Raw genomic sequence first — 27,819 nt, 5'->3', positions numbered from 1 at the left:
CCTTATTACAACAGGGTTACATATGTGCTTGTTATTGGCAGTGAAAGACTGATTGCACAAGACATGTGATATCGCACTATTTGCCCAACTGGAAACACAAGCCATAATGAACTGCACGCTTGTCCAACACGCATAACAAAGTCAGTGCTCCTCCCCCTGACTGTGAGAGAGTGCACAGATCAATGAAGATATTGGTACTACTGCTGCCTGACATACTATAGTGGTTTAGAGTACCTCAACTCGAACTTTCCAAATATGGTCTCTTCACTGCAGACGTTACTTCAAAATAAATAAATAATTGAATCCGACGAACTTTCGGGCATGGTCTATCCTGATAATGAGCAGATTCATTGTCTTAGACAGGTTTACTACAGTGCTGGTCAATGAAATCCGATCACGTCGCTCGAGTTAGCGCCCTGTCCGCCATGCAATTGTTAGCAAGTCTAGAGCTGCACAGTGCCCGGCGTGGCGCTGACTCCCCGGATGGGATTTCATTGAGAACTCCTGTCCTACAGTTGTAAGTGAAGTCTGCAATGACTTATATGTGCATGGTAAAACATACTGGCTGGAAAGCTCACGCGTATCGCCCATTCCTTCTACATGTACATGTATTTGCAGTGCGTCCCATGCTACAGTACATCACAGGGCAGCACGAGGTGGTGTTACCAGACCAGATCAACGTGACGTGTGGATACAGTGGTTTCCCATCACCCATATTGACCATCATTGCACCTGGTCTGACTAGTCAAGAGGTGATCTCCATGAGTACAACAGATACAGGTAGGCATGTCAACATGGCCATTTTAAGAACTGAAGTCGATTGATATTCCAAGACTGGCATGCAGCTGTCCAGCTACCACTCTGTGCATTAGGATTTATTATCCATGACTGGCATGTCATTGTCCATCTACTACTTATTCTCTTTCCAAACTATCCTTCCTTTGCATTTCATAATGCATCAAAATTTGCGAGCCATTTGGTGCGCGGACCATTTCTTGTCTATTAGTGGAGGGAATGGAAAATGGAATGGAAAAGGGATAATTCTTGAGAAAATAATCCGCTGTCACCACCAGGACATGAACCCGGATGTTATGTAGGAAATTACATAATCATAATCAATTTCATGTCTTCTAGTGTGAGCTTTTTTGTGCATTAATGGCATCGGATACAGAACAAAATCGGAGACGCTGGATCGCAATGGGATTAGAAAGAAAGAGTCACGAGTTTATCGCTGCACACTATTGATACCGGGTTATAAACAGGTAACATTTTGCGGCTGTGTCGATACGATAGACGGGTAAAAAAATTGACGAAACATTTGACCGCCACTGTAGCGTGTCGATTAATTCTTCAAAATCTTTGACAATCTCCTATCTTCTTGTTGTGCTCATTTTCTAATGTTGAAGGAACTCTTCCAAGTCAGCTTTACTACAGAATGACGTCATTAATCATCCCACGGTCTTCACGATCCAACAACGGCACATATATCTGCACTGCAACCACACCTGCAGCTACTTTAATCACTCAAACATCTGTGACTGTCTTAGGTGAGCGCTGTCATTACGAACAAATAACGGCCTGTCATTTTACTTTGGAACTGCACTCTTCGTGAGACTGTGCAAGTAACAGATAATAGTTAGCTATGGCGACGTCGAGGAGGAGCCGTTATTTACTTTTTACTTTCCTCAAAATCTACACTTTCGTACAAACTGGTATTACGGAAGAGTGTCACCAACACAATTCATCCTCGGTGCCCTTATAGAACTGACCGTTGTCGCAGCAATCAATGTTCATTTGATGATCCAGTTAGAATATGGTGATGTCAATAGACCTAACTCCAAGGTTCCATTAACATTATGTCTATGTATTCCACTTGTATAATTATGTGCAGAGGTACCTGATGCTCCACTGGCCCCTTCGCTGACCAAAAACGTGGCATTCCTGGTCGGCATCGCCTGGCAGCTACCACTAGAGAACAACGCTGCCATCGATAACTACACCGTACTGTAAGTGTGGTGCTTTGTAATGCTGATGCTAATGCTAATGCTAACGGTTTGGACACTTCACTCGATGCATGATGTTAGTCCGGACTACAGCCATTAATCCTACTCATACACCCTCAACACACTCTTAGATTAATGTCTTAGAGAATTGTTTTATTCTCACGATGGCCTGGGGCCAATAAGAGAAATGGTTACTTTTACCTTTGTGAACTAATTTTACCTTCCTTTTCATGCTTTTGGTGCAGGTTTTCTTATCAAACATGCCTGAAGAAAATAGTCACAAATGCAACGGTGCTGCCTCCATACCTACTTCGGACAAGCATACCCGTGAATGCAAACCAGACATATCGCATACGCGTACGAGCAGCAAATCGCATCGGCTTTGGACCTTATAGCCCAGCGCTCGACGTGGAAACTGTGCAATCCGGTAAGTGGAAGCTAGTATTGTTGATCATAACCACATTTCTATTCCGAGTTGACCAAGCCTGTGGCCTTCGAAATGCCGCAACACCATCGATCATGAAATTCCAATAGAGTTACATGTACAAATAATTACTAATCAGATTTACTAACCCGTTTGTTCCTTTCAATTTGAAGTTCTCCTAATCCTTTCAAAATTACTAAGCCGTTCATGATAAAAAAAGTTGACTTGACCTCAAACATGTATTTTAGAAAGAATACGTGTTTTCAAGAACAGTAATTTACTGGTATAAGGCGAATTCTTACCGGTCTGTAAGGTGAGTTCTTTCCCCATGTCTAGCTTGCACTGAATCGTGTTTCGTAACGGTTTCTGTGCTGCACAACTCTTCCCTCATACATGTATGTCTCACTTGCCAGCGCCATTCGGAGCACCACGGACTGTGAAAGCCGTTGCAGCTAGTCCAAGCACTATCAATTTCACTTGGGCCGATGTGGCATGCGGTGAGAAAAATGGATTATTGGTCAAGTTCGAAGCATCATATTACTTGCAGACCAAGGTGAGGATTGTTTTAGCTATGGCCAGTCACGTATGATCTGGAATTGATATTGTTTTACTGACGTAGTCAAGTGGTGTGCTTCACTGTCCGAATAGCCCCAAGTCTGAAGACTTGGCAACTTCACGCCTGCACCTGACTCTTGCGCTATGATACGCGTCGCCTATGACACCCCTTGGAATTTCCCACCTTGCTCTCCCTTATGTTCTGGCTGCCCGTTTTGGATCCATCAGTTGCCTGATGATCGTAGAGAAACGTGAAACTCGGAGTTGTGACAAAGCTTCCAAACTCTCTCTTGTATTGTTTTACTGACTATTTTCCGGTCTGTATTTTGGTGTGCCATTCCTACTCGAAGTAGTAGAATAAGCTTGTGGGTTACACAAAAGCAGGTCACCATAGACAATGAATGTGCATCAATGTAACCAAAGCTGTTCTTGGTAATCAAGTTGATTGAATTGGTTTATTCTAGTATAAGGTGTTATATTTGACAACTTGCTGGACACTCTCTTCATGTTCACATTGATCACGAAAACAGGGCATAGTTGCTAGATTCCAGTCATGTTAAAATGCCTTGCTTGGATAATTTTGCATTATCGGGAAGGTAAAATCTGGAAGCAGTGGTGTCGAGATTCCCAAACATTTTCGTTTCTTGATACCTTGATCTTGATCTCCTTGAATTAACACTGCCGTAGCAAAAAAATATTCTCGTTCCACATATACTGGCACACACAAAGACATAGACAGCAATAGGGACAACACACAAAATGAAGGGTAGTTGGCCGCAGCCAGATGTGTACCGGAGAACAGAGTGTCTCAGATAGTATAGGTGTGCCAGCGGATAGCAAAAATAGGCCATGATAAAGAACCACTTGGGAGCGTCAGATTAATTTTCCTGGACAGAGCCAGCCGGGAAAAATCACTCGCTCCGTCGGACGCAGTTGTGAGGGAAAAAACGGGTGTACATCCTCAAGGGCGATTAGGCATCATGTAGCCATGGCAAGCACATCACGGCAAAAAGTGATAAAAATGCAATGATAAGATGCACAGAAATGAAGGGTGGGAGGGCAGGGACACTGGTGAGACTCAAAACTGACTGAAGAAGTCAGGAAAAGAAACGACAATAAAGAACACACCAGATGCCATATTTTCAACTGAAAATGTTTTGCAAGAAATACAACATCTTTGTGTCCTAATGATTGCATGCCACTGAGCGTGATAACTCAGAGTTGCAACTATCTTTCCTTTGCCCAGTTTTGTACTGTTTATCTTGATATTAATTTCCCAAAAAAACATTTCCATTAATTTCCCCATTCATGTTTAAGTTAAAAAGGTGACGTTGGTCTACAAGAATCAGTTCTGTTATTTGAAATTTCTAGATTCCCGGCTCAACTGCATCACCAACAGCCATGGCAGGTAGTGTGGTGGTGTCATCAAACACATTCTATATCGTCATCACTGGCTTACTGCCCAGCACGTGGTACTTGTTTGATGTGAGAGCATGGACGTCTGTCGGCCCCAGTCCGTTTAGCAAAACAATCTCTCAAAGGACGCTAACTCCAGGTAAGCGATGAATCGTCTCCGCACAATGATAACGATGGGAAGAGGAGAAGAAAATGTTTTGAAGTGGAAGGTAGAATGTCCCATTATATGCCTGATATTTTACATGTGGTATTTGCTGACAAAGATGAACTGTTCATGTTATTATGGCTATCAATAGGATGTACAAAGTACAATTATAGCTATTCAGAACAGCTTCTTGCGACTTTCATCAGTGGTTATTGTCACTCAAGAAATTAGACAAAAAAGAAGAACATTATATTGATATGAAAAGATCTACAAATAATACAAGTACCTAGGTTTGAGAACTAGACAAGAATTATGCAAGTGATACAAGTGTCGCCAAAAGGATTGTGTATAAATACTGAAACAACACTCGCATACTCACACAACGCTCACACTTTCTCTGTGATAGTTTGTTTGTCCCTTTTGTTACTGTCTTGTAGTTTGGGAGAATGAAGTTGAAGACACCACTGCAGCTGTACTTATGGTTGATAAATATGGTGGTAAAGACACACCTGGCAATATGGCGGTAAACACACGCCTGCCCACACACGCTCTCTAGGCTGCAAAGTTCTGGCATAGAGCTCTCCTTCTCACCACCACCACCATCAGTTCGCGCCTGGCGCCTGGTCGATGCATGGCTGGCGGTATCCGGCATAGCAGGCTGGTACATCAAGTAGCGCATGGCAGCCTAGAGAGCGTGTGTGGGCAGGCGTGTGTTTACCGCCATATTGCCAGGTGTGTCTTTACCACCATATTTATCAGTCTTGTAGTTTGGTGTGCCTATTTGTAGCACCTTATTACAGGGTGGTATGTTACTTGTTATCATACTTTTTATTTCCTCACTTGAATTGTGCTGTTGTCACCCCTTCCTTCTCCTCACTATTGTTGTGCTCACAATCTGTATGACTTGTATCAATTGCATAGTTCTAGTAGCAACCTAGGTATCTTTTCATATCAATGTGATGTTCTTCGTTTGTGTCTAATTCCTTGAATGCTAAATTCTCTTGAAAGCCATTATAATATGATGTTGTTCCTATTTCGTTTATGTTCTTTTTCTGATATTAAATTGTCACAGAGAGCTGTTGCTTTGGATCAAAATATAGATCACATAAAACATCGAGCGTTGAAAATGTCCCGCATAAGCCTGGCTATCTACCTGTCTTGCTATTTACTAAAGACGTACTTATCTGGGAAAGAAAAACTACAAAAAATCTCAAGCTATTCTTCACCATCATCAAGAATAAGGACTCCGAATTTCATGAACCAGTTTTCGGGCATTCTCTTCAAACGAAATACAAGCAACTAGAGCCAATGAAACATAGGGACACGTAGCATGACGAGGGTGGTAGCCATTACGATTAGGTGATAAATTTAGCGAAGAATTTATGAACAAGGGGTGATGAGAAAAAAGGGAAAAAGAGAAAGGAAGGTGAGAAGTGAGACAGGAGGAACTGAAAACTCACACTGTGTAAAGACAAACACCAAATGGACGCTACATTAACTAGTGGGATCAGGGGTGTCTGTAAACAACTTGAGAGATATTACTGGTTCATGAATTTCAGAGTCCTTATTGTTGATGATGGTGAAGAGAAGCTTGAGATTTGTAGTTTTTCTTTCCCTGGTAAGCTTCCTGTCTCCAAGAAAGTTATTTAGATGTACTTTTCATTTGTTTTAAACCGTCTCAGATAACCGTTTGCCACCGAGAGCTGTTGCTTTGCACCAAACTGTAATTGGCGTACAACACCGACCGCTGACACTAGCTGTGAAACTGCTCAATCCTGGAATACCCGCCGTCGAATTAATGGGAATAACGTGGAGCAAGGTGAGGGTTTTTTTGGGTTTTTTTTTTCAACAGATGGACAGGCATATCTGCATTCTTGTCTAACAACATGGCTAGTTGTTGATGGTAGAGGCTGTTCAAAGAACTGACAGGACATTTGGATAGTTTGATTCATGGCATCACGGCCTCCTTCTCACTTATACTTTGCTGCTTCGCTGGTTGACAACAGAGCTTGGGAAATCTGATTGCAGCTCATCTCATGTAACAGCCTCACTGGGCCAAATTTCTGAGGACAGTCCTCGTTCCTATATTTTTCTTGTTCGCTCGAGTGTGGTCATGGATGTGCGCCCTTGTTTTCTGGTTCTTTGCATGTGGCTGGTACTTCGTTGTGACTGATGATGAACATTACATTGTGCTTCCTTGTGTTCCAGGTTGGCCAAACATCATGGTTAGCCGCTAACAAAAGGTACCTTTCATCCGATTACCTCAATCTGACCATACCAGCTGTGATTTATCGGGTTGCAGGACAATATTTTGTGGAACTTGGCAACTCGGCTGGAAAAGTGAAAGTCAACTTCACCGTTCATTATCAAGGTAAACACGTACAAAATCCAATTTTGTTCATGTGCTCGGCATCTCCATAATGCTAGTCTGCTGTACCTTGAGCATATAGCCATGTATCCGACCAGGGTTTTTTTTACCGGTATACAAGCGGAGGATTGTCAGGAGAAATACTGAATGACCCCTGCAGGGATTTCCACATCTAAACTGGTTCAAGCGTCATAGGACAGAACACAAATTTCAAAATTATTTGCGGTGAAACATGTTTTCGTGTTTCTGGCTGTCGGTACACTCACTCATCCAGTACCAACAAGAACGTTTCAACTCAGATTTATTTGGCGGAGAATAACTAAATTGACTGATGATATGACCACGATGTGCTGCGAATTCGTCCCTGTTTTCTTGCTGTAGAACCTGCATCAATGACTCAGACTCTGAAAGGTGTGTCAGTTAACCAAGGGGGCAATGCGATCTTCTCATGTATCGCTCATGGCAACCCGGTGCCTATAGTAACTTTCTATCACAACACATCCCAGCTGTCCCCTGCACTCTACACAATGTCATCATATGTGGATTTGGCTACCGTGCAGAGGGGAGTCTATGCTACTCTTTCCACGTTGACGCTTACAAATGTTAGCAACAATGCCAGCCAAGGAACATACTCATGTGAGGCCAGCAACATACATCCGCCAAGTGTAAAGTCGTCAGCAAGCCTGGATGTCCATGGTAAGCTATCATAATTAATATCCCTCAAAAAACATTCTGTCTAGCACTGGCATGGAAACTTAATCATGGAATATTGCCTTCTGTTGGTTATCGTTTCAAGATGCTTGTGTCAAAAAGTGGATGTAGCGTGAGAGCAACTCTGCTGAACACATAATAATTATTATCGTAGAGCGTATCTTTGAAGCGCATAGTTCTGTTTTGAGCACGTCTGAAAAACTGTGCTTTGCTCTGTTTTTTTTGTTTTTTGTTTGCTTTTTACAGTTCCACCAAGACAGCTATCACCCCCTAAGGATGTTGTCAGCAATCGTGGTGGGACAGTGCAATTTGTTTGTAATATGTATGGTATAACCAATCCACGCCTCACCTGGTTCCATGATGGAAAGGTATGACTAACGTAGAGAAATCAGTTACCTTTGCCACGCAAAGAATTCTGGCCAGAGAAGTTCGACTAAATGAGTAAAGCAGCACAAGTGTGAAGTGTAGTGTGTTGTGTGGGCGTGTGGGCGTGTATGTATGCGTGTGTGGGTATATGTGGCAGTGCATGTGTATGTTTGTGTGGAATGAGGGCCGCGAAGCACAGGGCAGTACTTTTCCGGAAGTCGAATTTATCTCTCCAGGACTGTGCATGTATTTGTATGCTGGTTGATTTACGCTAATTCCCCATGTTAGTTATTAATCTCGTATATTGTGCGCTGGAATACGCTATCATGCAGAGATCATTGGTAATTTGAGTAACACGAAATCAGTAAGACATGACTGGTGTTTGGTTAAACAGTTATCGATCCAAAATGTGTGTCTTCTCACTGGTTTGTTGGTGTGAGAAATGTTCAAATTTGTGTGCCCTGCGTAAACTTGTCCTGTTTGTGTTCATTGAAGGATCTCCACACGAGTCAGGCCTTCCTGTCAAACAGAGTGCATCTCTCCAAGAGTGCGTCAATCTTGAACATCACGAATGTCCAGTACATTGAACGTGGTGACTATCACTGTTTTGCTGACAACACTAATCCCAGCAAAACCTGGGGAGGAACCGTGTCAGGCACTCCGGCGACTTTGACAGTGTACGGTAAGATTCAATCTAGCCAGAGAGCTGCTACTGGGCGTTTTGAACAACCGATCTAGCCAGATGTTACACTACGCTCGTTAATGGGAGATATGAATGCAATCCCGGGGAAAAACCTTTTATCCATTGCGGAGCTCTTAATGTTTCTCTTGATACTCTCACAAACAGAGGGCACAGCAATAAAAAGGAAATGCTCTGCTCCTAGTGTCGCCAAAAGAGAACCAGTTTTATGGACATGTGACTACCCCATTAAAATGTGTAATTAGATAGGTAAAATGTGCATTAACAACAAGGAAAGAAGATCTAATAGTGATGTTAACAATGGAGAAAGATTCGAACAATTTTTTCACATCTGGCTGCGGCCAACTACCCTTCACTTTGTGTAGTGTCGCTATTGCTGTCTAAGTGTCTGTGTGTGCCAGTACCGTAAAATCCCGCCAGAGCGCCCCTACCTCCTCGACGCGTCAGGTGGGGAGGGGCGGATGGGCGAGTCCTACTTGCCGCATGCAGTGCTACATGAAAAAGTACTCACCCTACGAAAACTGGTCGTGCATCTCGTACACCGACCAAAGGTCCAGAGCCAGGAGTCGTACAGACCCGACAAAACGCAGGGTTTGTGCGATCCCTGGTCAGGAGGGTGGGCACTGTTGAGTACATTTCCAATGGGGTCGAGCAGTCGACGAGCACGCGTCTGCAGTGCAGTACGGCATCACAGACTGCGACAGAGTCATACGAGGATACAATCAATCACGTCCCTGACAAGAAGTCAGGGAGGGGCGGATGGGAGAGACGGGGCGCTCCGGCGGGATTTTACGGTATATGTGGAGCGAGAAGATTCGAACATTTTTTTCCAAAAATCGCGAGGATTCATCGTTGAACTAATGGACATTGCAACAGATGAAATTTTATACAACAACTAGAGAGTAGCTACACCTAGTGACTGTGCTGAAATTTACAAGTGTGGTTTGTAACGATGAAAGTGAGAAATACCCATCAAGTGGGTACTAACAAAGTGCTAATAGTACAGTGTGAAATTTATAACAGCAGTACAGTTGAGAAGAAGTAGCGACTACCCGGCCATTATGGAATCCAATACACCACACCACCACATTGCGCTCTTGGCCGATCCAAACTCTGCACTCACATCACCATCACCACAGCGAGGACAATTCCCGGTATATAGATTGATATTGACAATGACCCTCTAGACAGCTGTTTTGCTCCTCCTGAGCTCATCAGTGGAGGCATATGATGTTGACTGAAAGAAAAATAAGAATAGGCTGATCTTTATAGGGCTAAATTGGCGCGCAGTACAGTGTGAAAATCATTACAGCAGTACAGTGTGCAGAGAATAGTAGTGGCCCAGCACGGCCTGAACAACTTTTTAGAACGTAATTACACTATCTTCCTGTTGTCTCCTCGCCGTTTGTTTAACCACTGCTAGTACTTCAAGTATAGAAGTGCGTAACAGTTAGGATTGAACAGCATTAGGTAGCGGCAGTGCTTGCATTTTGAAACTGTGCGCTTGGCTATAGAAAATCCCTATCGGGGCCTATATGGCCGAAAAACAGCTTGCTGTCTACAGCATTGGGTATCACGCTCCTCGACATTCGTCTTGTTGAGCACTCTGGGTAGGCTGCTCTAGTGCTGCTGCATTACACATTGCCCGGTACTCCTCGTAGTTTGAGCACTCTGGCGCTACAGCAATGAGTTTTCTTAAATTATTGTCTGTGATGCCACCTCCTTTGCACCATGGTCGGTAGCTCGACTTACTTTTAAAAGCTCACAGTTGTACTGATGAGGCCTACATGACTGAAACAGCTTGCTATCTACATCATTGGAAAATTGGAAAGTGGAGGGTCATTGTCATTATCAATTATATACCGGAATTGTCCTCGCTGTGGTGATGGTGATGTGAGTGCAGAGTTTTGAATTTGCAGCGTCAACGTCCTTTGTGTAGTGCTGGTGACTGGTCATAATATGAATTGGCTGCAGTGGAGCCTCCGTGTTCTAAAAAAAATGGAAAATCCCTATCGTAAAATCGTCATGTATGCCTTATGGTGTTCCTTCTACTGCAGTTCTACCGAGTGGTGCTCCTGACAAGGCCGTACAAGTGGGACTGAGAGGAGACCAAGTTACCTTGAAAGCGGTAGTAACTCACCAAGGTCACCCACCTGTTCCTTACTACAACATCACATGGTCCAAGGTAGGAACTAGGAAGGCTGCTTGCATCTTAGATCTTGGACTACCATATTCGCCTTTACAGACAGAAGTTTTTTCCCTTTTGTTGTTTCTATCACATCTCTGCTAAATTTACTCCATTGTTCATGTTCATTTGATGTTGCCTTTATTTTCACCTGATGATAAGGCATGAAAGTATACTGGTGAAAACTTTCAAAATGTTCAAGAGCCTGAAGTGTGTCCTACTTCTAATCATAACAGACAGAAGAACGAGCAGTTGCGGTTTCGTAACTCTCAGCTTAATCGCCTATAGTATGAATAACGGATGTAGCTTTTTAGGGCCCATCGGAACAAGCCCAATTGGTAGATAATTGATACTGCTGTTGCCTGCTTGAGCTGAGAGGTCCCTGGCTTGAGCTCATTGCCGTCCCACATCTTTAAAAAAATTACCATGCTGCAGCTGGCGATGTGGGTGCCCGCTCCTCGGTGGTTTCAAGATGAGTGAGCTATAAAAGCTGGACAGAAAGACAGGTCCACAACCCAGTATGGCAGCATACTCACACCCCCCCCCCCCAACAAATAAAATTCACAAACAAGAACCCAATACAGCAGTGGTTGTACCAACAGAAGACTAAAACATTTCAGGATGCTAGAGTGCATAGTTCCTTTAAAACCTACTAGCCCCGCATCATTAAAATTGTCGCTTCCCAGAGCAATTTTTCGAGTTTATTTCGTCCCCTGGAAGGGCAAAGAAATCAGCTAGAAATTGAGGCAGAGCATTGTCGACGGACCAAACTATCACTTTCAAGTACACTGTAACGGTCTTCCAGTGGTGTAGGATAAGCAGTTCCGCACCTTCTTTCCTTGGCAAGCGCTTCGCTGATTTTGTTGGTATTTTGAACTATTTTCAGACCTGCCACCTTCGCAACAACATGCGCCACACGTAGCTCATTTCAGGAATTTGAGAACACTTTGTTCTTCCCATTGTCAACTTCAGCATTTCGCATTCAGGATTCTTATACCCAAGCTTGCAGTCGTGATAAATGCCCAAGCGAATGATGTGGTACGGCACGAACTCCAGAAAAAGGATATGCGCTCTGGGCGGAAAAGTGCGGAGTGCGATGAATTTACTTGGTGCGGAAGAGAGCTCCGACAAAGTCCAAGACCACCACGGCTTCAGTAACAAGTGGACATTGCGCAGGAAGGGTCGCTCCAATGGTCGAACACAGAAAACAGCGATTCCGACAGTCCGACTAAGACGAGCCAAGTCACAAACAGATGTGCGAAGCGACAATCTTAATGCCGCTGAGGAAGTATTTTACTGTGAAGCTATTTCAAAGTAGTTGTATACCTGTCATACCTACAATGACAGGGTAGATTGTGTGGTGATATCGGGGTTTATTTCACAGCGTCGATTTTCTAACATGGTGCACCAATCTTCATTATGTAGTAACCAGCGAACGGAAGAATGTGTTTCACAAAACACAAAAAGTATGCGTATTGAGAAGTCTTGTAGGACATGAGCATCTCGGCTGTGAACGGGACACGACCAGGCCAATGAGTCGGATTGAACCACCACCACCGGAACCATTGACCTTTGTTTCTTCTGTTTGCCCTTTTTGTTTCAGAAATTTGACTCCCAATGGAGTGCGCTGTCTCCACTATACTCTCTTTCTGCTAGTGGACACTCACTGACGTTTTTCCAAATGAATCACAATGACGCAGGCGATTACACTGTCAAATTAGGAAATCTAGCTGGTGAGGTTCGCCTGGACTTCACTCTCACATATGCAGGTACGGAAAATCGTTCAGGCTTTTGTGCTGATACTTGTTGGAAAAATGCATTGATTTCATTGGATAACTAAATTTGCTGATGAAATCCAATGTGATCGATATCCAAATAGCACAGCAAATGCAATCAAATTCATGCACCCAAGTCAGATCAATTTATTATCGTGTGTTTGTGGAGCGATAGGCTTGAGGAAGGGACTGCGCAGAAAATTTGTATCGAATTGATGCACAAGAGAGATTGGAAGCTGTGTCGCAACTCTGAGTATAACATATTACTACTTTCGAAGTACGATCATCAGGCAACATGTTGAATTGATGTATTTTTTTGGAAGTACTGTAGCCGGGAGACCGTTGTGGGTGGTGATGTATAAATGCATGAGAGATGAGATGGCTCCAGTGGAGTCTGCACACCCTGAGGATAGTTCTTGTAGAGTGATCGCTAATTTTGGCGCGACAACAGGCATTCTTGACATCTTGCAGCACTTATCCTACCCGTGATGATGAAGTGTGTCATCTCTGGAGTTTGGGTTGTTAACGAAGAGTTCCAAAATCGAGGAAAGGAAATTTGAAGTTTGTTTTGGAGAGATTAGGAGGAAACCAGGCTTCATCTCTACAATGCCATCGTCCTACCAACACTGCTATACAACTGCGAAACCTGGAGACTGACGGAGGCTGCACTGGAGAAGCTGAACGCCTTACATAGACGTCAACTATGGAGCCTGTTCGGAATTAGTTATCCCGCCATCATCTCCAATAAAGACCTATATTCCAGAGCACACACACAGCCACTCTCGCACACCGTTGCTGTCCGCAGTTTCCGGATCCTGGGTCATGTTCTGAGGATGCCCTCAGACGCCCTGCCACAGTAGGCAATGGACAAAGACCATGACCGATCTGAGTGGGCTCAGAATGCGCCTATTGGACAAGCAATCATGAAGGGAACTCTCAGCCTGAGCTGGTTTTGCCCGTGGCTGCAATGCAGGGGGTAGTGAACCCAGGACAAAAGCGGACCAGGCATCATGAATTTGCACATCTATCGTTATGCTGCTTCATAACGCGACCTGTGTTATTATTTGAACAAACGGCGAGGACGGCGCCTGTTCGGAATTAGTTCGGAATTAGTTATCCCGCCAAACGGCGAGGAGTTTTATTATTATTATCATTATTATTTGGAGAGATTTGTAGAGGTATTCATTTAGTGTAGCCTAGGACTCTGTGCGGACGTGGGCAGTAGAAATTGAAATCATGGAACGCCATCCTAACTAAGTTCCGAAATCAGTAAATTTGTTATTCCTTTTTACTTGCATTTTCTTCTGTGTATAGAGCGGCCGGAGATTCTCACACCTCCGTCTACACAGCGCGTAAATCAGGACACCGACGTCATCCTGTATTGCGTAGCCAGTGGATTGCCAACACCTAATATATACTGGATGTACAACAGCAGTAGTGGCCATACTCTGCAATACGTCAACATGGAGCAGCCCAATACTGCCGTCAACCTACGCGGAAGTTTCGTAGTGAACTCCACCCTCACAATCCCATCAGTACAGAATGACGTGCACCAGGGCAACTACACATGTGTGGTGGAGAACATACACAAACCAGATGCACAGGCCACTGCATATGTTCATATATATGGTAAGCTGATTTGGTCAACATATCATCATCACCATCATCAGCCTTTTCAACAACATACCCCCCCCCCCCCTCCCCCCATCCCACACACACACACACAAACATCCAACTACATAGCCCACAGCCCCACCCACAGCATCTCACCTTCTCATAAACGTATCTCTTATTGGAGATGATGCCATCGTGAGAATGTAGAATTCAACAACATAATTATAATACCTCTGTTACAGATTGGAATCCACGTTGACCTCATACCATTGTTGTCATATGTTGGAAAATGGGGGGGGGGGGGGGCACTTCTCATTCTCTTGCTTGTTATGCCCGTCACATCAGTGTTGCATGCCTACAGGTTCTTCTAAGTCAGTTCACATTTGAAATCTTTATCGAGCATTAAAATTGTATCCTGCATTGGTATTTTAACATTTCGGTCTTTGGATTTCATATTGTTCTTGTGGACAGTTCCTGCAGTACAACTTCTGTTGACGGCAAACCAATCAGTTTTAGCCGGCAATACTGCTGTTCTAAAGTGCAATGTCTATGGAGTCCCCACACCTACTGTGGAGTGGTACAAGCGTGGATTGGTGAGTTGTTGACCATATTAATTTCATAAAACATATTGTTCTAGCATGCCGTTAGCATTAGATTTGTTTGACTGTTCACTAGATGGAATAGGTGTCGAAATTCTTCTTGGTCTAACTCATTTCTAGATGCGGAACAGCATCGTTTTCAGCTCTAAACCCCGCTGCATTTTGTCTGTGTTTCCTTGTAGCTGCTTCAGAAAGACGATTTGGTGGGAAGAGTGTCGTTCTACCGAGGTGATGCTATACTGACCATCTACGGCACAGAGGTGACGGATACAGACACCTATCAATGTGTAGCTAGTAACCAAGACATGTATGCTGGTGGTATAGCTACTGGAAATCCAGCAACTCTCGACGTGCACAGTAAGGCTAGGAGATATGTTTGCTCAAAACAAGCTGTTCGCTTTTGAACCTGAATACGTCATGTGTAGAGGTCTAGTACAACAAAACTCCACTTTTAAAAACGGGTTTTTTGCCATAAAACCCCTTATCTTTGTCACATGTACAGTATATCTGAGTAGCAGCGACTGGTACTATGTCATCATACGGGGTGATAGAAATTAAACTGTACTATACGGGTGATATTCTCCCTCCACATATACTAGCACACACAGAGACATGGACAGCAATAGCAACACGACACAAAGTGAAGGGTAGTTGGCCGCAGCCAGATGTGAACCGGATAACGAGTGAGGTATGGAAGCAAGGACTGAGAACAGAGTGTCTCAGATAGAATAGGCGTGCCAGTGGATAGCAGAAATAGGCCATGATGCAGAACCACTTGGGACCGTCAGAGTAATTTTCCTGGACCGAGCCAGCTGGGGAAAAACCCTCGCGCCGACGGACGCAGTTGTGAGGGAAAAAACCGGGTGTATATCCCCAATGGCTATTAGGCATCATGTAGGCATGGCAAGCACATCACGGCAAAAGTGATAAAAAAGCATAGATAATATGCACAGAAATAAAGGGTGGGAGGGCAGGGACACTTGTGAGACTCAAAACTGACTGAAGAAGTCAGGAAAAGAAGCAACAATAAAGAGCACACCAGATGCCATATTTGCAACTGAAAATATTTCGCGAGAAATCATTTCTCGCCTATCTCGCTGCGCTCGGCCGGCGAGAAATACAACTTATGTCGGCTGATGAATCAAACTGTTCATTGACAGGTCTCTGTTGTATACACAGATCTAATTGACTATGAATTCATCGATAGGATTGAGATCAATGCCCCGCTCAGTAGATACATGGTCGCAAAGTAAAGCGTTCCAGCAAGATGGCAACACACTCCTGTTTGATGTCACTTGCCACTGTGTGAGATGTAGATGCCGCAACTGGACCTATTTGCAATGAAATTCCAAGTGACGGGCACTGGCCAGAGCACTTGCATGTACATGGGCCAATCGCGTCGTATATTGGTAGTACTAGAATTGTTTCACCTTGAAAAGGAAAAGAAAAAAGTTCGACGGTTATAATTGAAAATTTTACGCACACCTCAAACATCTCCCAAAATTCCAAATTATATTGTTTATGGTAACTGCCCTATTATTCTTGTATTTCTCATTGTGGACAGTGTCACCTGTTATCAATCCACCCATACCATCGACAGTGCTATCCTTCGAAGGATCAGCCTTGACTGTTCCATGCATCTTTACTGGCCATCCATCGCCCACGGCTAATTGGTGTTATCAACAGGGCAGTCAGTGCACCAAAACTGTTCCACAGTGCCCCGGTGTGACAATCGTGCCGGCGGATGCAAACACAGTCTTGCTGACAATCGCATCCCTGCAGCTTTGCCACACCGGAAACTACATTTGCACAGTACAGAATCCAATTGGTAGTGTCACGTCACAACTTCAACTTACTGTTCAAGGCAAGTGTTTGCTATATGTCTGGGCTGCAAGTTGGAAATGTTCACAGTACACTGTTGAATAGGTACAGTTGCGCATGGTAAATCCGATCACAGTGCAAGCCTAGAGCCATGGAACATTTCCGATTACATAGAGCAGTTGTGCGTGTGCACACCAGGCACATTCGTGCCATGTCCCGGGCATTGAGGACCCTGCAGTTTGAGGGTGTCAGAATAATACTTTGGTCGGATTTCAAGGCTGAGTGCAACTGCATTCTTGTCTTTGGGAGTGAGATTATCATCAGTGTTTCATTACGCTGATGATGGGCCAAGCACGAATATTTGATGTAATGTAAATCTTTATTTTAATTTGAATCGCAGCGAAGAGACCGCTTTTTGAGGTTGAAAAGTGAAGTTTCCTAAAAGGACAAGTGTCTGCGTTGGAGTTTGCGGACAATTAGAAAACATTATCAGTGTTCTTGACAATTTTATTTTGTTGCTTTCCCGCTGTAGGTGTTGCACACATTGGCTTGTCCGGAGACTACTCCGGGTCCGGTGTACATGCTACGCTCACAGCCTCTGAAATGCGTTCGCTGTTTGAAAACGAGGTACGTATTATGATGCTTGTAGTCAGGAACACAGGTTTTCAACACAATGTGTCCTCCGCCTTGTAACATTCGGTCAACCAAAATAATTATGTCACCTATCAACAAGGCTAGGCTTATAATACACCATTCATGTACGTGATAGTTTGCTGTAACTCAAAAGTGCCACTTTTACAAGAACGACATTTTCACGAGGATTAAGTCATGCTCATCACTTTCTTTTTCTTATCTTTTCTTTTCCACACAATCCTTTAAATTCTATTTACAGTGGGTTCATTGTTATTTATTTTGATGTGTGCCTGTTTTGATTTCCACTATTTAATAAAGTATACAACATCAAAACAGTAAACGTCAACTTCATGCCATGAACCTGTCGGTTTCAACTCCTCCACCTGTACCTGAACAGTTCATACTACACTGGAGCAGTAACGGAAGTACCCACTCGGACCCTAATGGAAGGAAGGCATGTCTAAGTCAATCCTCTAAGTGAATTGTTTTTGTGTATGCTCACAGATCCTGATGCGCCTCTTCCGCGGACGGAATGTTCAAATCGACTATTTCCAATACACGCTCATATCGTAAGATGGTCATCTGGTAGCCGTATTTTAATGTTCAACAGCACTCTAGAATACATCCGCATAACGGTCAGCCTGCAGGTGGGCCCAACCCTTTTGTGTGTTTAATGGTCAATTGAGCCTAGCTTCACCGCGAATTCTATCAATAGAGAGTTTAGGCTTCACGTTTTTTCAATTTCGAACGTGAGAAAAAAACGTGCTTTGAATTTGACCGTGTTGGAGTTGTGTGGAGAGTTTACGCTGAACGTGCTGAAATGACGTGAGTTTTCCGAAGAGGTCATGGGGATGCAACCTGACGTTGATCCGTTTAGAACCCAAGGAGGTCATGGGGTCGCGACCAGAGGATGATTCGTTTAGAAAACAAAAGGAAAAAATCGAATTGTACTAGAGTTATCTAGATTCCCGAGATTCTGAGCAAAAAAACGTTGGAATTACTTGAATAAACTCACGCTTTTTCCACCGTGAGTTGGACCGCTGTCAAGTTGAAATCTCACGTTTCAAAGTGAGATGCGCCATTTTGGCCGTGAGATCTCACGTTCGAAATTGAAAAAACGTGAAGCGTAAACTCTCTAATATCAATAAAACGGTGAACGGTTCCATCGGCTGTTGAATAATACAACAAACTGTCCTGCGCATGGTTGGCTATAGAGCGCATGGATGAGGAGGAGAGTTTGTTGCACGAATTTTACTTGTGACCTTATCAGAATGAACAAATATTTCTCTCGCTTCTTCCATGGACGTTGTAAGCATAAACCTTTCTCCGTGATTCCCAGCAAGTTGGCTACATCGGGTCCCAATACATCTTACAAACAAAATCGAACATCTACTTTCTATTTTTCTCTTGTGCTTGGACAGCTCAAGCATTGTAGATATAAAATGTGACATCACTGCTCCAGCTGACTTCATTTCAGACATCGCTGGTAACAGCTCGGTCGTCAACCTTCATGGAAACTTCACAGCTGCTCTCCAGACGAGCAGCGTGGGTTCACTAAACCTTGTGCCCGGATCATTGCAAGTGTTTGCCTATGGTGAGAGTCATAGTAAGGAATATGACTGCTTTTGTAATAAAAGGCCAGGATTACGAATAAGGACACTTTTCTGATGCCCCGCCGAGTGTCGTTATATGCAAAGTTGACTGTAGATTGTTTTTGTTTGGTATTGATACAGTTTATCGTGATTTGCGAGATTGTATTCCAAACACTCTAGATGATGCCTATAACAACCGAAATGCTGGGTAGGCTTACTTATACATGTGTGAATAACAACCGTGTCATACTGTGCTCCCAATATGTCCAGACGTATGCAGCCCTGAAACAATTGACGGCGGGTTGCGAGGGCTGTTCGACTGGTCGGAGACATTCTTGAATGCCACGGAGACACTGCCCTGTCCTGTTTCACTGGACGACGGCGTCGTTCGGTTTGCAACCCGCCGCTGCGCCATCGCTCCTAGAATGCACAACAGCACGTTGGATATGGCGGAGTGGGAAACACCTGACATAACATCATGCCCTACTCCAAACACGGCCAAACTACAACAGCTAGCCAAGGTAACCAATCCACTGTAATTCCATAACATTAACGATCTCCGCTCTTACCTAACGGATGCAATAGTGAAGGAAAATCTCGAAGTTTGTATCAAACTGTAGCTGGTATTGCGTTTAGGCCTAGTACATTTTAAATGCTACTGTGTCCAGAACATTTTAGTTGCCCATCGTGTTTCCAATCACATAAAATCTATCTTGAAGTACCAGATTGCATGATTTTCAGCATCAATATTGATTCAAGCTGAACTAGATAGAATTGAGTGACAATTATGCTCGAGGTGTACGATTGCAATATTTGTAACAACTGTCTGCGGAACTATTGTAAGTGCACTATGGCAAACAACTAAAAAAAATGGTTTCTAGCCACGCAGCATTATACGTTCTCCTCCCTCCACCACACTCCCCTCGTCACGGCAACCTTCAGAACTTTGTACACTAAGAGTTGTCTCCGATGCGGCAGTTAAATGCACTTTCATCATGGCAATAATTATCTTCTTTCTTCAGGTTGACTTCAATACAACTGCACCAGACACAGTTCTCAATGGTTCACTCTCAGTGGCTAGCCTGACGAATGACAGTGCAGGACTGACGAGTGATGACATCGACTTCGCTTCGACGGCAATCTTCAACCTGGTGACAGCTGTGAGCAAAGATGATGTCTTTAACCAGTCGGTTGGCAAGGAGGTAATTAATCATAATTATAGCTTATTACATTGTTAACCCTTTGTGTAACAGCCCCATCTCGAAGCGTAACATATGGTACGGTTCACTGCACTCCAATCAAGCGCGCCGGTCCCCGCCGCCGTAGCTCCGATCGACCCGCGGTTTTTTGCGCTGGACAGCTGAGATCCCACTAAAAATTGTGATGTATGATATGCGTAGGTTGCCATTTGAAAGTATGGAGAACGAACGCTTAAGAGAACGTACGCTTCAGGTTCTTGTTTTTTTATCAATAGCCGATGATAATTTAAAAAATTGCTTGCTCCTATGTGGAGCACATGTTTGCTGCCAAACTTGACACGTCAATGATGCAGGACTGATATCCCGAGCACACTAGCAGCCCATTGCACCTTCACGCTTTGCAAAAAGAGCAGGAAGCACCACTCCATGGTCTGAGAATTGTCCACTCATCAGCTGAGTTCCAGTACTCTAACTCTATGTGTGCTCCGGGATTACCACACTATATATCGCCTCCACCAGGCTAAATATCACAAGGGACACAAATTTACAGTCACGCTCCATTTCCCGTGCGGTATACACCTGATGAGGCCCCGGTAGCAGCTTAAGTAAGAGTCTAAGTTCGTATAATAGAATGGTTTGAACTATCAGCATCAGTTAACCAATAATATCATTAGTCGGAGGATAAGGGGAACAGAATAAGAAATTTCTATCCATGAACTTATATTCTGCATTAGTGACCTGTTTGTATTTTATACTGTCTACCAGGTGGCTCAAGCTACGCTAAAATCAGTGGATAACATCCTAAATGTGAAGAGCAATACAACGGTGGTTTCATCATCGCCAGCCAAGAGGTACGCAAACTGGAATTTTCTTTTTTTCTTTCTTTTCTTTTTGACTTAGTTTGAACGTCAGCCGCTTTCCTCACCACTGAACGCATATTTCTTTGAACATAGCACTACAATTTCAGTCACCAGTCATGCACCTACTTCATGATCAAGCCTCCCCACACTCTGTCTGGTCCCTTAATTGTGGAGCAGGTTGTCAGTCAAGATGTTGCTAGCATCATATTCGTCAATTGTGTTCATTATAAAGTAGATCCATGATATGTGACAATATTTACCTTTTGGTTGGTTGTCGCCTTTTACTCCATTTGTTTCTCAATCGAGAATGAGCCTAAAATCTCACTTTGTTCGTTTCATGTTCTGATGTCTCTTTACATCTCAATTCACTTGTATGTTGTATTTGATAATGTTGGTCTGTGTATGTGTAGGATAGCGAAGTCATTGGAGCGTCTAGTCACAACACTGACTGTCGATGCTGATCAGCCGTTCCAGAAGCAGGAGAAGAACCTCGGCTTTGCAGTCAGCTGTCCAGAGGAGAACGCCACGACCCAAGCATTTCGCTCCATATCACCCCTGGGTGATGGCACGTTCTATGTAGGAAAGGCGAACACGTCCGCTGCAGGTGAGACTCACAGCGACGTTTCCACCTGACACAGAAGACTAGGACAAACAGACAAAACGGGTAGGGCATGCAAAAGCAAGGTGCAGGTGATGCGAGTCTAGCTAGTCCGACCAGAGGTCCCGGAGTCAGCAGTGGGTGCGCGCACCAGGAAGGGGTCGGGGCGAGTTCAGTAATAATCTTCAATGAAGGATGCACCCCATGTTGGGAGTGCTCGAATGTTACAAAGGCCTAGCGCAAAACACAACAGATTGAGAAAGCAACGCTAGTTCGTTGAATACCTGGCCAGTATATTTTCACTATTACACTGAGCATGGAGCTATAATCTGAAATGAACATCATTCGCGACACTGCTCCACTGTTTGCTCCTCAATGATTTTCGTAACCATCTATCTCATCGGTGGACTATAGGAGCAAAGAAATAGTGTTTGGCTCACCTAAAATTGGAAAGATTTAATGGCAATTAGCGAATTACCGTCTGCTTGTTGAACGCACAATGCGTTGGTTAAAGGAGTAAATGAGGTCACTGACACAGAATAGCAAGTGGAGGAAAGGAAACCTGTTTACAACTTAACACAACTATGGATCGCGTGGTTGGTGCGCAATTCAGTCCTTGCGATTCCATTTCATGCCATTTGATTCAAATTGCCTTAATGTTTCTCGCGCCCTTAATATCTGTTTTCTCTCCCTTCCGCCCCCTGCCCCCACATCTCCTCTTGCTTGGTGTGTCCAGTGGCCCGGGAAGGAGTTGCGTTTGATATCGCAGGCAGTACTATAGCCATAGCAACAGAACGCCTTGCACTTTCCAACAGCTCGGTGTGTGCAGTTGCTCCTACTCGTTACATCCTCTACAAGACGCACACGCTTTTCAAGGATGCCAATCTCAGTGCAAACACTACGCTTGTCACCGAAATCATCTCAGCTCAAGCAGGGGATACAGCGCTCAGCAACCTCCAGGATCCTGCTCTGATGTCATTCGACTTTCTGGAATCATTCTATCAGGTATGTTTGTCGCTCCATATTTGTAACAGTATGACGTTGAAAGGGGGTGTGATGAACAATATGTTGTATTGCAGCTGCATGAACGTAAAATATATTTTAGAATTGCGATCAACAGAACGAGCTGAACCGACATTTCACAAAGGCTTTTATTGTATTCAAAAAACGAGTGGATACGAAGGCAGTGAAGAACATGGAAGAAAGAAAAAATGTGATATGGAGAAAATGATGAACAAAAAATTGTACTTCGAACTAGTTTTCGCACAACACTCATCAGGAAGCTACGTTGTACTAATGAAAAACAATCCAGAAAGATACTAATAAAGAAAAATGGAGTGAGAAGAAACAACACCTATGAAAATGATAATCCTAGCACTAAGGTAATAACAGGAAAAAACTGCGAAAGCACTTAACGAACTTGTAAAGACTACTAGTATACTGTGACACAAGATATGACACCATGGCCAACCAGGGACAAACAGACAGAACAATTTGCAGTTGAGTGTGTTAGAAGCTGTTTGTCAACGTATTCATAAGCCTAATCTGTGTGTCCAGAAGTACAGCATTATTCGTTTGAAATTGTTCTAGTAGCAGCTTGTTCTGTCTGTTTGGCTCTGGTTGGCCATGGTGTCATATCTTGTGTCACAGTATACTAGTAGTCTTTACAAGTTCGTTAAGTGCTTTCGCAGTTTTGTCCTGTTATTACCTTAGTGCTAGGATTATCATTTTCATAGGTGTTGTTTCTTCTCACTCCATTTTTCTTTACTAGCATCTTTCTGGATTGTTTTTCATTAGTACAACGTAGCTTCCTGAGGAGTGTTGTGCGAAAACTAGTTCGAAGTACGATTTTTTGGTTCATCATTTTCTCCATATCACATTTTTTCTTTCTTCCATGTTCTTCACTGCCTTCGTATCCACTCGTTTTTTGAATACAATAAAAGCCTTTGTGAAATGTCGGTTCAGCTCGTTCTGTTGATCGCAATTCTAAAACTATTGTCGCCTCGACGCCTATTTACGTAAAATATATTGACAGTATTTTAACATGGCAATGGATCTCCATATCCATATCAATACACTGTGTGGAGTACAGTAGGCTGTCACTGTGTGAAGTACATTAGGCTGTCACTGTGTGGAGTACATTAGGCTGTTACTGTGTGATTCGGAATGTTTCGGAATGTTTCCCCCTGTTGTTTGCAGGGCACTAGCTACGTGTTATCGTGTGTGTTCTGGGATTTTGATAAAGGTAATGTATGAGTACACCTGCACAGCACGCTCTTCTACAATGTTTGCTTTGATTAGCTTATGCTTTACCTGATTCATAACACCATTGCTTGTGTAAGTGTACACAGTACATGTACTACTAATGCATGTCTGAGTTGATTCGAGCTTTCTCAAAACATAGTAGTTGCTAGGATTCTATTTTTAGCAAATTCAGTGTTATTCATTGGTTTTGAAGGGAAATAATCAAACGGGAAAATTCAGTGTTTTTAATTTTACACACTTGTACTTCCCTGATATTGCTGTAGAGTGGAGAACTTTCTTTGAATTTTTTTGTGGTACGATTTTCAGATGATGGAAATGGTGGCTGGAGCAATCAAGGGTGCACATCAGTATTCCACAATGGGACGAGTGCGAATCGCACCGTGTGCAGCTGTGACCACCTCACCAACTTTGCTGTGCTGTTTGTAAGTGCTGTAGTCCCCTGAACGTTTCGAAGGGTACACAAAGTGCTTTAGAGTTGTTATCATACTGGATGCAGTTTAGCTTAGCTATCAAATAGTTCTACATGCCATTTCACCAAATTGCCTGAGAAAATTGATCTGGAAGCGCAAACAGTAACACGTTATTTTAATCAATTTGCTGGTCGTTGAATTCCTAAGCTATGAAACCATTATGCTCCGCTTCTGTCAGATTTCAACTACCGTATTTACCCGGATATACATGTAAGTCGCACCTTTTTAGACTCAACTTCAAGGCCAGCAAAGGGGTGAGCCTTACAATCGAGCATGGTCTACTACTGAAATGAATGTATTGAAACGATATGACATAGACGTGAAAATGGAGATGCGACTTGCTATCGAGTGTGACTTATAATCGTGTGAATACGCCTTTGTTAAGGGGAGGAGAGGAAAGTGTAAATGCATTACACTTTTCTCGGTAGAGTAAAGAATGATTCTACGTCTTAATGTTACCTTCAATCTAAAAATGAATCTCACTTGTTTCTGTTGCTACATACAGACACGGACGGCAAAGATAAAACAAGGCATACCCGAGGTGTCTTTGAAGTACGTCTCAATCATTGGCTGCGGTCTCTCTATTCTGGGACTTCTTGGAACAATGGCCGTCATAGCTATACTCCCGTAAGATGTTTCACAATATCCTTTCTGCTAATTGGTGCTTGGACGCAACGGCATAGTACTTGAAACTATGACTATGATTGCTATGATTGAATAAAGTCTTGAGGACTCAGGTTGGCCATGCAGTGTCCTGTGCAGTGCATTTTTACTATGTCTTTACGGAACTGGTGGTGGCAAACTGGAATGGTGCTGCCCTGTCGTGAAATACACTCACTACTCCCCAAATTTTAATTGAATTTTCGTTTATCTGCATCTCTCCAGGAAACTTCGCAAGAACATACACCATCGTATGATGTTTGGCCTGAGCGCTGTCCTGCTGATTTTTCTGGCTGTTTTCACCGTCGTTCTGTACCATGAGAATCTGGAGAAAACCGCTGAGGCCTGCAAATCTTTGGCGGTTCTGTTGCACTATCTACTGCTATGTGCGTTCATGTGGATGTCAGTTGACGCGACCTTTCTCTACAAACAGATCGTGATCGTGTTTGATGATACTGGTGACCGTCAGAAGCGCATCCTTTTTGCATCGATCTTCGGTGAGTACTCAATCGTGAAATATTGAAGAAACGGAACACATTGTGTCCGAATTAGACACTCAACCCGTTGAGGGTCCATCGTTCGGGTTAAAGAAGGTACTCCAGGAAAATATATACATCTCCTTAACCTAGAACCTTCCAAATTGGAAGACTGTTGGTTGGCGCTTCGAAGATGTGTTGGAGCTAGGTGCAATGTCGTTGAGTGACTAAGTCAGTTCTGTGCCTAGTTGTTGCACTTTATAACTGTGTACAGTATCCAGTTACAGTAGCAGACAGTTACTCTTAACTCATATCCATATCTCCCTTTCCTTACTGCATTTCAATTTCTTATTGGCTCAACATCCAAGTTTCGAACCGCTCATATTTTTACCTCAAATAAGCAATGTTGGTAGGGATAAAATGCTGTGCCTCCCTGAAAAGAGGGATCTTACGTTCATCTGTATGTTTTGTATTTAATACTTGTGTGCTGATATCGTTCTGTACAGTGATTCCGCTGGTAATCGTGGGCATATCAGCAGGGGCGACAACGGCAGATGCGTACGGCACTGGAAATGTGTAAGTGGGAATATGTGTCAATGCCACGCCGTCACATGCACCACAACGTTTCCAACCAACATTGACCTCCAATGGGGAACTGGGGAGGAGCACGAGCCGCACTACACGAGAGGTATGCACATTGTATACAAAGAGTGCTCAAGATGCTGTGAGGGCAGATCATACAACAGTCTGATGCACTGCTGTGCATGAAACTCTGAGGTACAATCACAGAGACGTTCTGTCCACTGTTTGACTCTAACCCGCCCTACATGTAGTCATGAACAATAGCACTTTCCTAGATGCCTCCTGGAAACCTCTATATTTTTTACTTCTCTTACCATGGCTGGCTAGCGCCCCCTCCTTTGCAGTGGCTTCTGCCCTTGGACAGTGAAATAAAATAAAATAAATATAATAAAACAGAGCCGAAAAGCCTAAGGTTTCGCCACGCAGCAGTGCACAACTAATACTTCGCTGTGCATGCACTTGGCTTCACATCCTTACACGCCCACTTGCACAACTCTGCACGAAGCTAGATAGGTCGCAATTGCTGCATGACAGACTCTGAAGACAAGCACAGCATGGCATTGCACGCTTCAGGCGTTAGGGAGACTATGGCTTCTGCTTGTGCTTTAGGTCCCTTTTGTGGATTTTGAAACTTGGCCATGTACATATTGTAAATGGTTCTATCTTGGTACAGAATCCTATCATCTCTAGAAAAGAAAAGAATCAGGAAACTACAAGTTACAAGTACGCTTCTCCTTTCTAAAACATTATCCTTGGCTCACCATCTGAGTCCAGTCTTATCATCATTTCGCTTGTTCTGTCGTATTCCCTGCAGGTGTTGGATCACCAATGACGCCGTATTCTACGGTGGACTTATCGCACCTATGGGCTTGTCCATTTTTTACAACCTAGCGATTCTAATTGCGGTGGTGAGCGCTCTCAGAAAGCAAAGAAAGCGATTTTCGGGAGGCAGCCACGGCGGCGCGAAGGAGCGGAAGCCAATGCTTGTGGTCATTGTATCCTTGTCGGTGCTACAGGGAGTCACGTGGGTCTTCGGTTTCCTGGTCTTGGCTCACGATCATTTAGTCTTGCAGTACGTTTTCACAGTTCTGAACTCCTTGCAGGGATTCTTCATCTTCATACACACGGTTAGGGGTCACGAAGCCAAGAAAGGCCTGAAGGAGACATTGTCATTTGGTAACATGAGCCTCCCATCCATGTCCGGTGGATCATGGGTCCCAAGAAGCAGAGGAATCGGGAAATCAAGACCTCCATCAGATATCACCCTGACCAACAAACTCAACACTGACAATAAAGCTCAGCTCAAACCAGTACTGCAACGAGACAACACCTATGCCCAGTTGAAGGCGAAGCGGCAGTTCCTACGCAAAACTGAACAGGTTTCTACGTCATTCCTTGGAACACGTGGATATTCAGGTGCAGACGACGAACTTGAAAACATTGACCTGGACATGCTCGAGCCGGCTTCAGACAAAAGCATACTTATCGCTCATGAATCTCTACCTGCAACTAGCTCGGTGCCGGTGGAGGATATCAGTGGCAGCGAGGAAGAGCCAGGCACAGTGGACAATAACGGGCACGCGCAGGATGAGGAACAGGAGACGGAATTCCAGTCCCTGTCCGCAGTGGAGTTGGAAGTTCAACTGATGGGGAACATTGAAGATCATACTGAGCCAACTGAGGAGGAGTCCCATGCAGATGCTGAGCGTGTAGCGTTCCTGTTTGATGAGCCCATGACAAGTGCACAAGTAGAACTCAGCGACTACCTGGATAGACTAATCCAGTCTTCACTTGAGTTCTAA

The 27,819-nt window shown here is 43.8% G+C and overlaps 2 protein-coding genes across 2 annotated transcripts; both read left to right on the top strand.

Annotated features, from left to right (window-relative positions):
• Positions 1–626: 626 nt before the first annotated feature.
• Positions 627–14,867, top strand: LOC135829286 (hemicentin-1-like). Its single transcript, XM_065341689.1, has 15 exons — positions 627–780; positions 1,407–1,547; positions 1,892–2,006; positions 2,249–2,430; positions 2,841–2,980; positions 4,354–4,537; positions 6,226–6,362; positions 6,752–6,914; positions 7,293–7,607; positions 7,869–7,990; positions 8,484–8,670; positions 10,746–10,873; positions 12,477–12,642; positions 13,963–14,277; positions 14,734–14,867. The coding sequence occupies exons 1-15, from the start codon at positions 627–629 to the stop codon at positions 14,865–14,867; spliced, it is 2,583 nt and encodes an 860-aa protein (XP_065197761.1).
• Positions 14,868–16,893: 2,026 nt separating this feature from the next.
• LOC135829285 (adhesion G-protein coupled receptor G6-like) lies at positions 16,894–27,819 on the top strand. The gene is made up of 15 exons (XM_065341688.1): positions 16,894–16,990; positions 17,215–17,309; positions 17,820–17,884; positions 18,737–18,909; positions 19,178–19,428; positions 19,930–20,109; positions 20,872–20,957; positions 21,377–21,570; positions 22,301–22,569; positions 23,764–23,809; positions 24,136–24,251; positions 24,805–24,926; positions 25,185–25,456; positions 25,942–26,011; positions 26,832–27,819. The coding sequence occupies exons 1-15, from the start codon at positions 16,894–16,896 to the stop codon at positions 27,817–27,819; spliced, it is 3,024 nt and encodes a 1,007-aa protein (XP_065197760.1).

Source organism: Sycon ciliatum, chromosome 13 (assembly GCF_964019385.1).
Source record: "Sycon ciliatum chromosome 13, ocSycCili1.1, whole genome shotgun sequence".
NCBI classification, from domain to species: Eukaryota; Metazoa; Porifera; class Calcarea; order Leucosolenida; family Sycettidae; genus Sycon; species Sycon ciliatum.
Note: the sequence above shows the minus strand (reverse complement) of the source record. Positions and strands in the feature narration are given on the sequence as shown.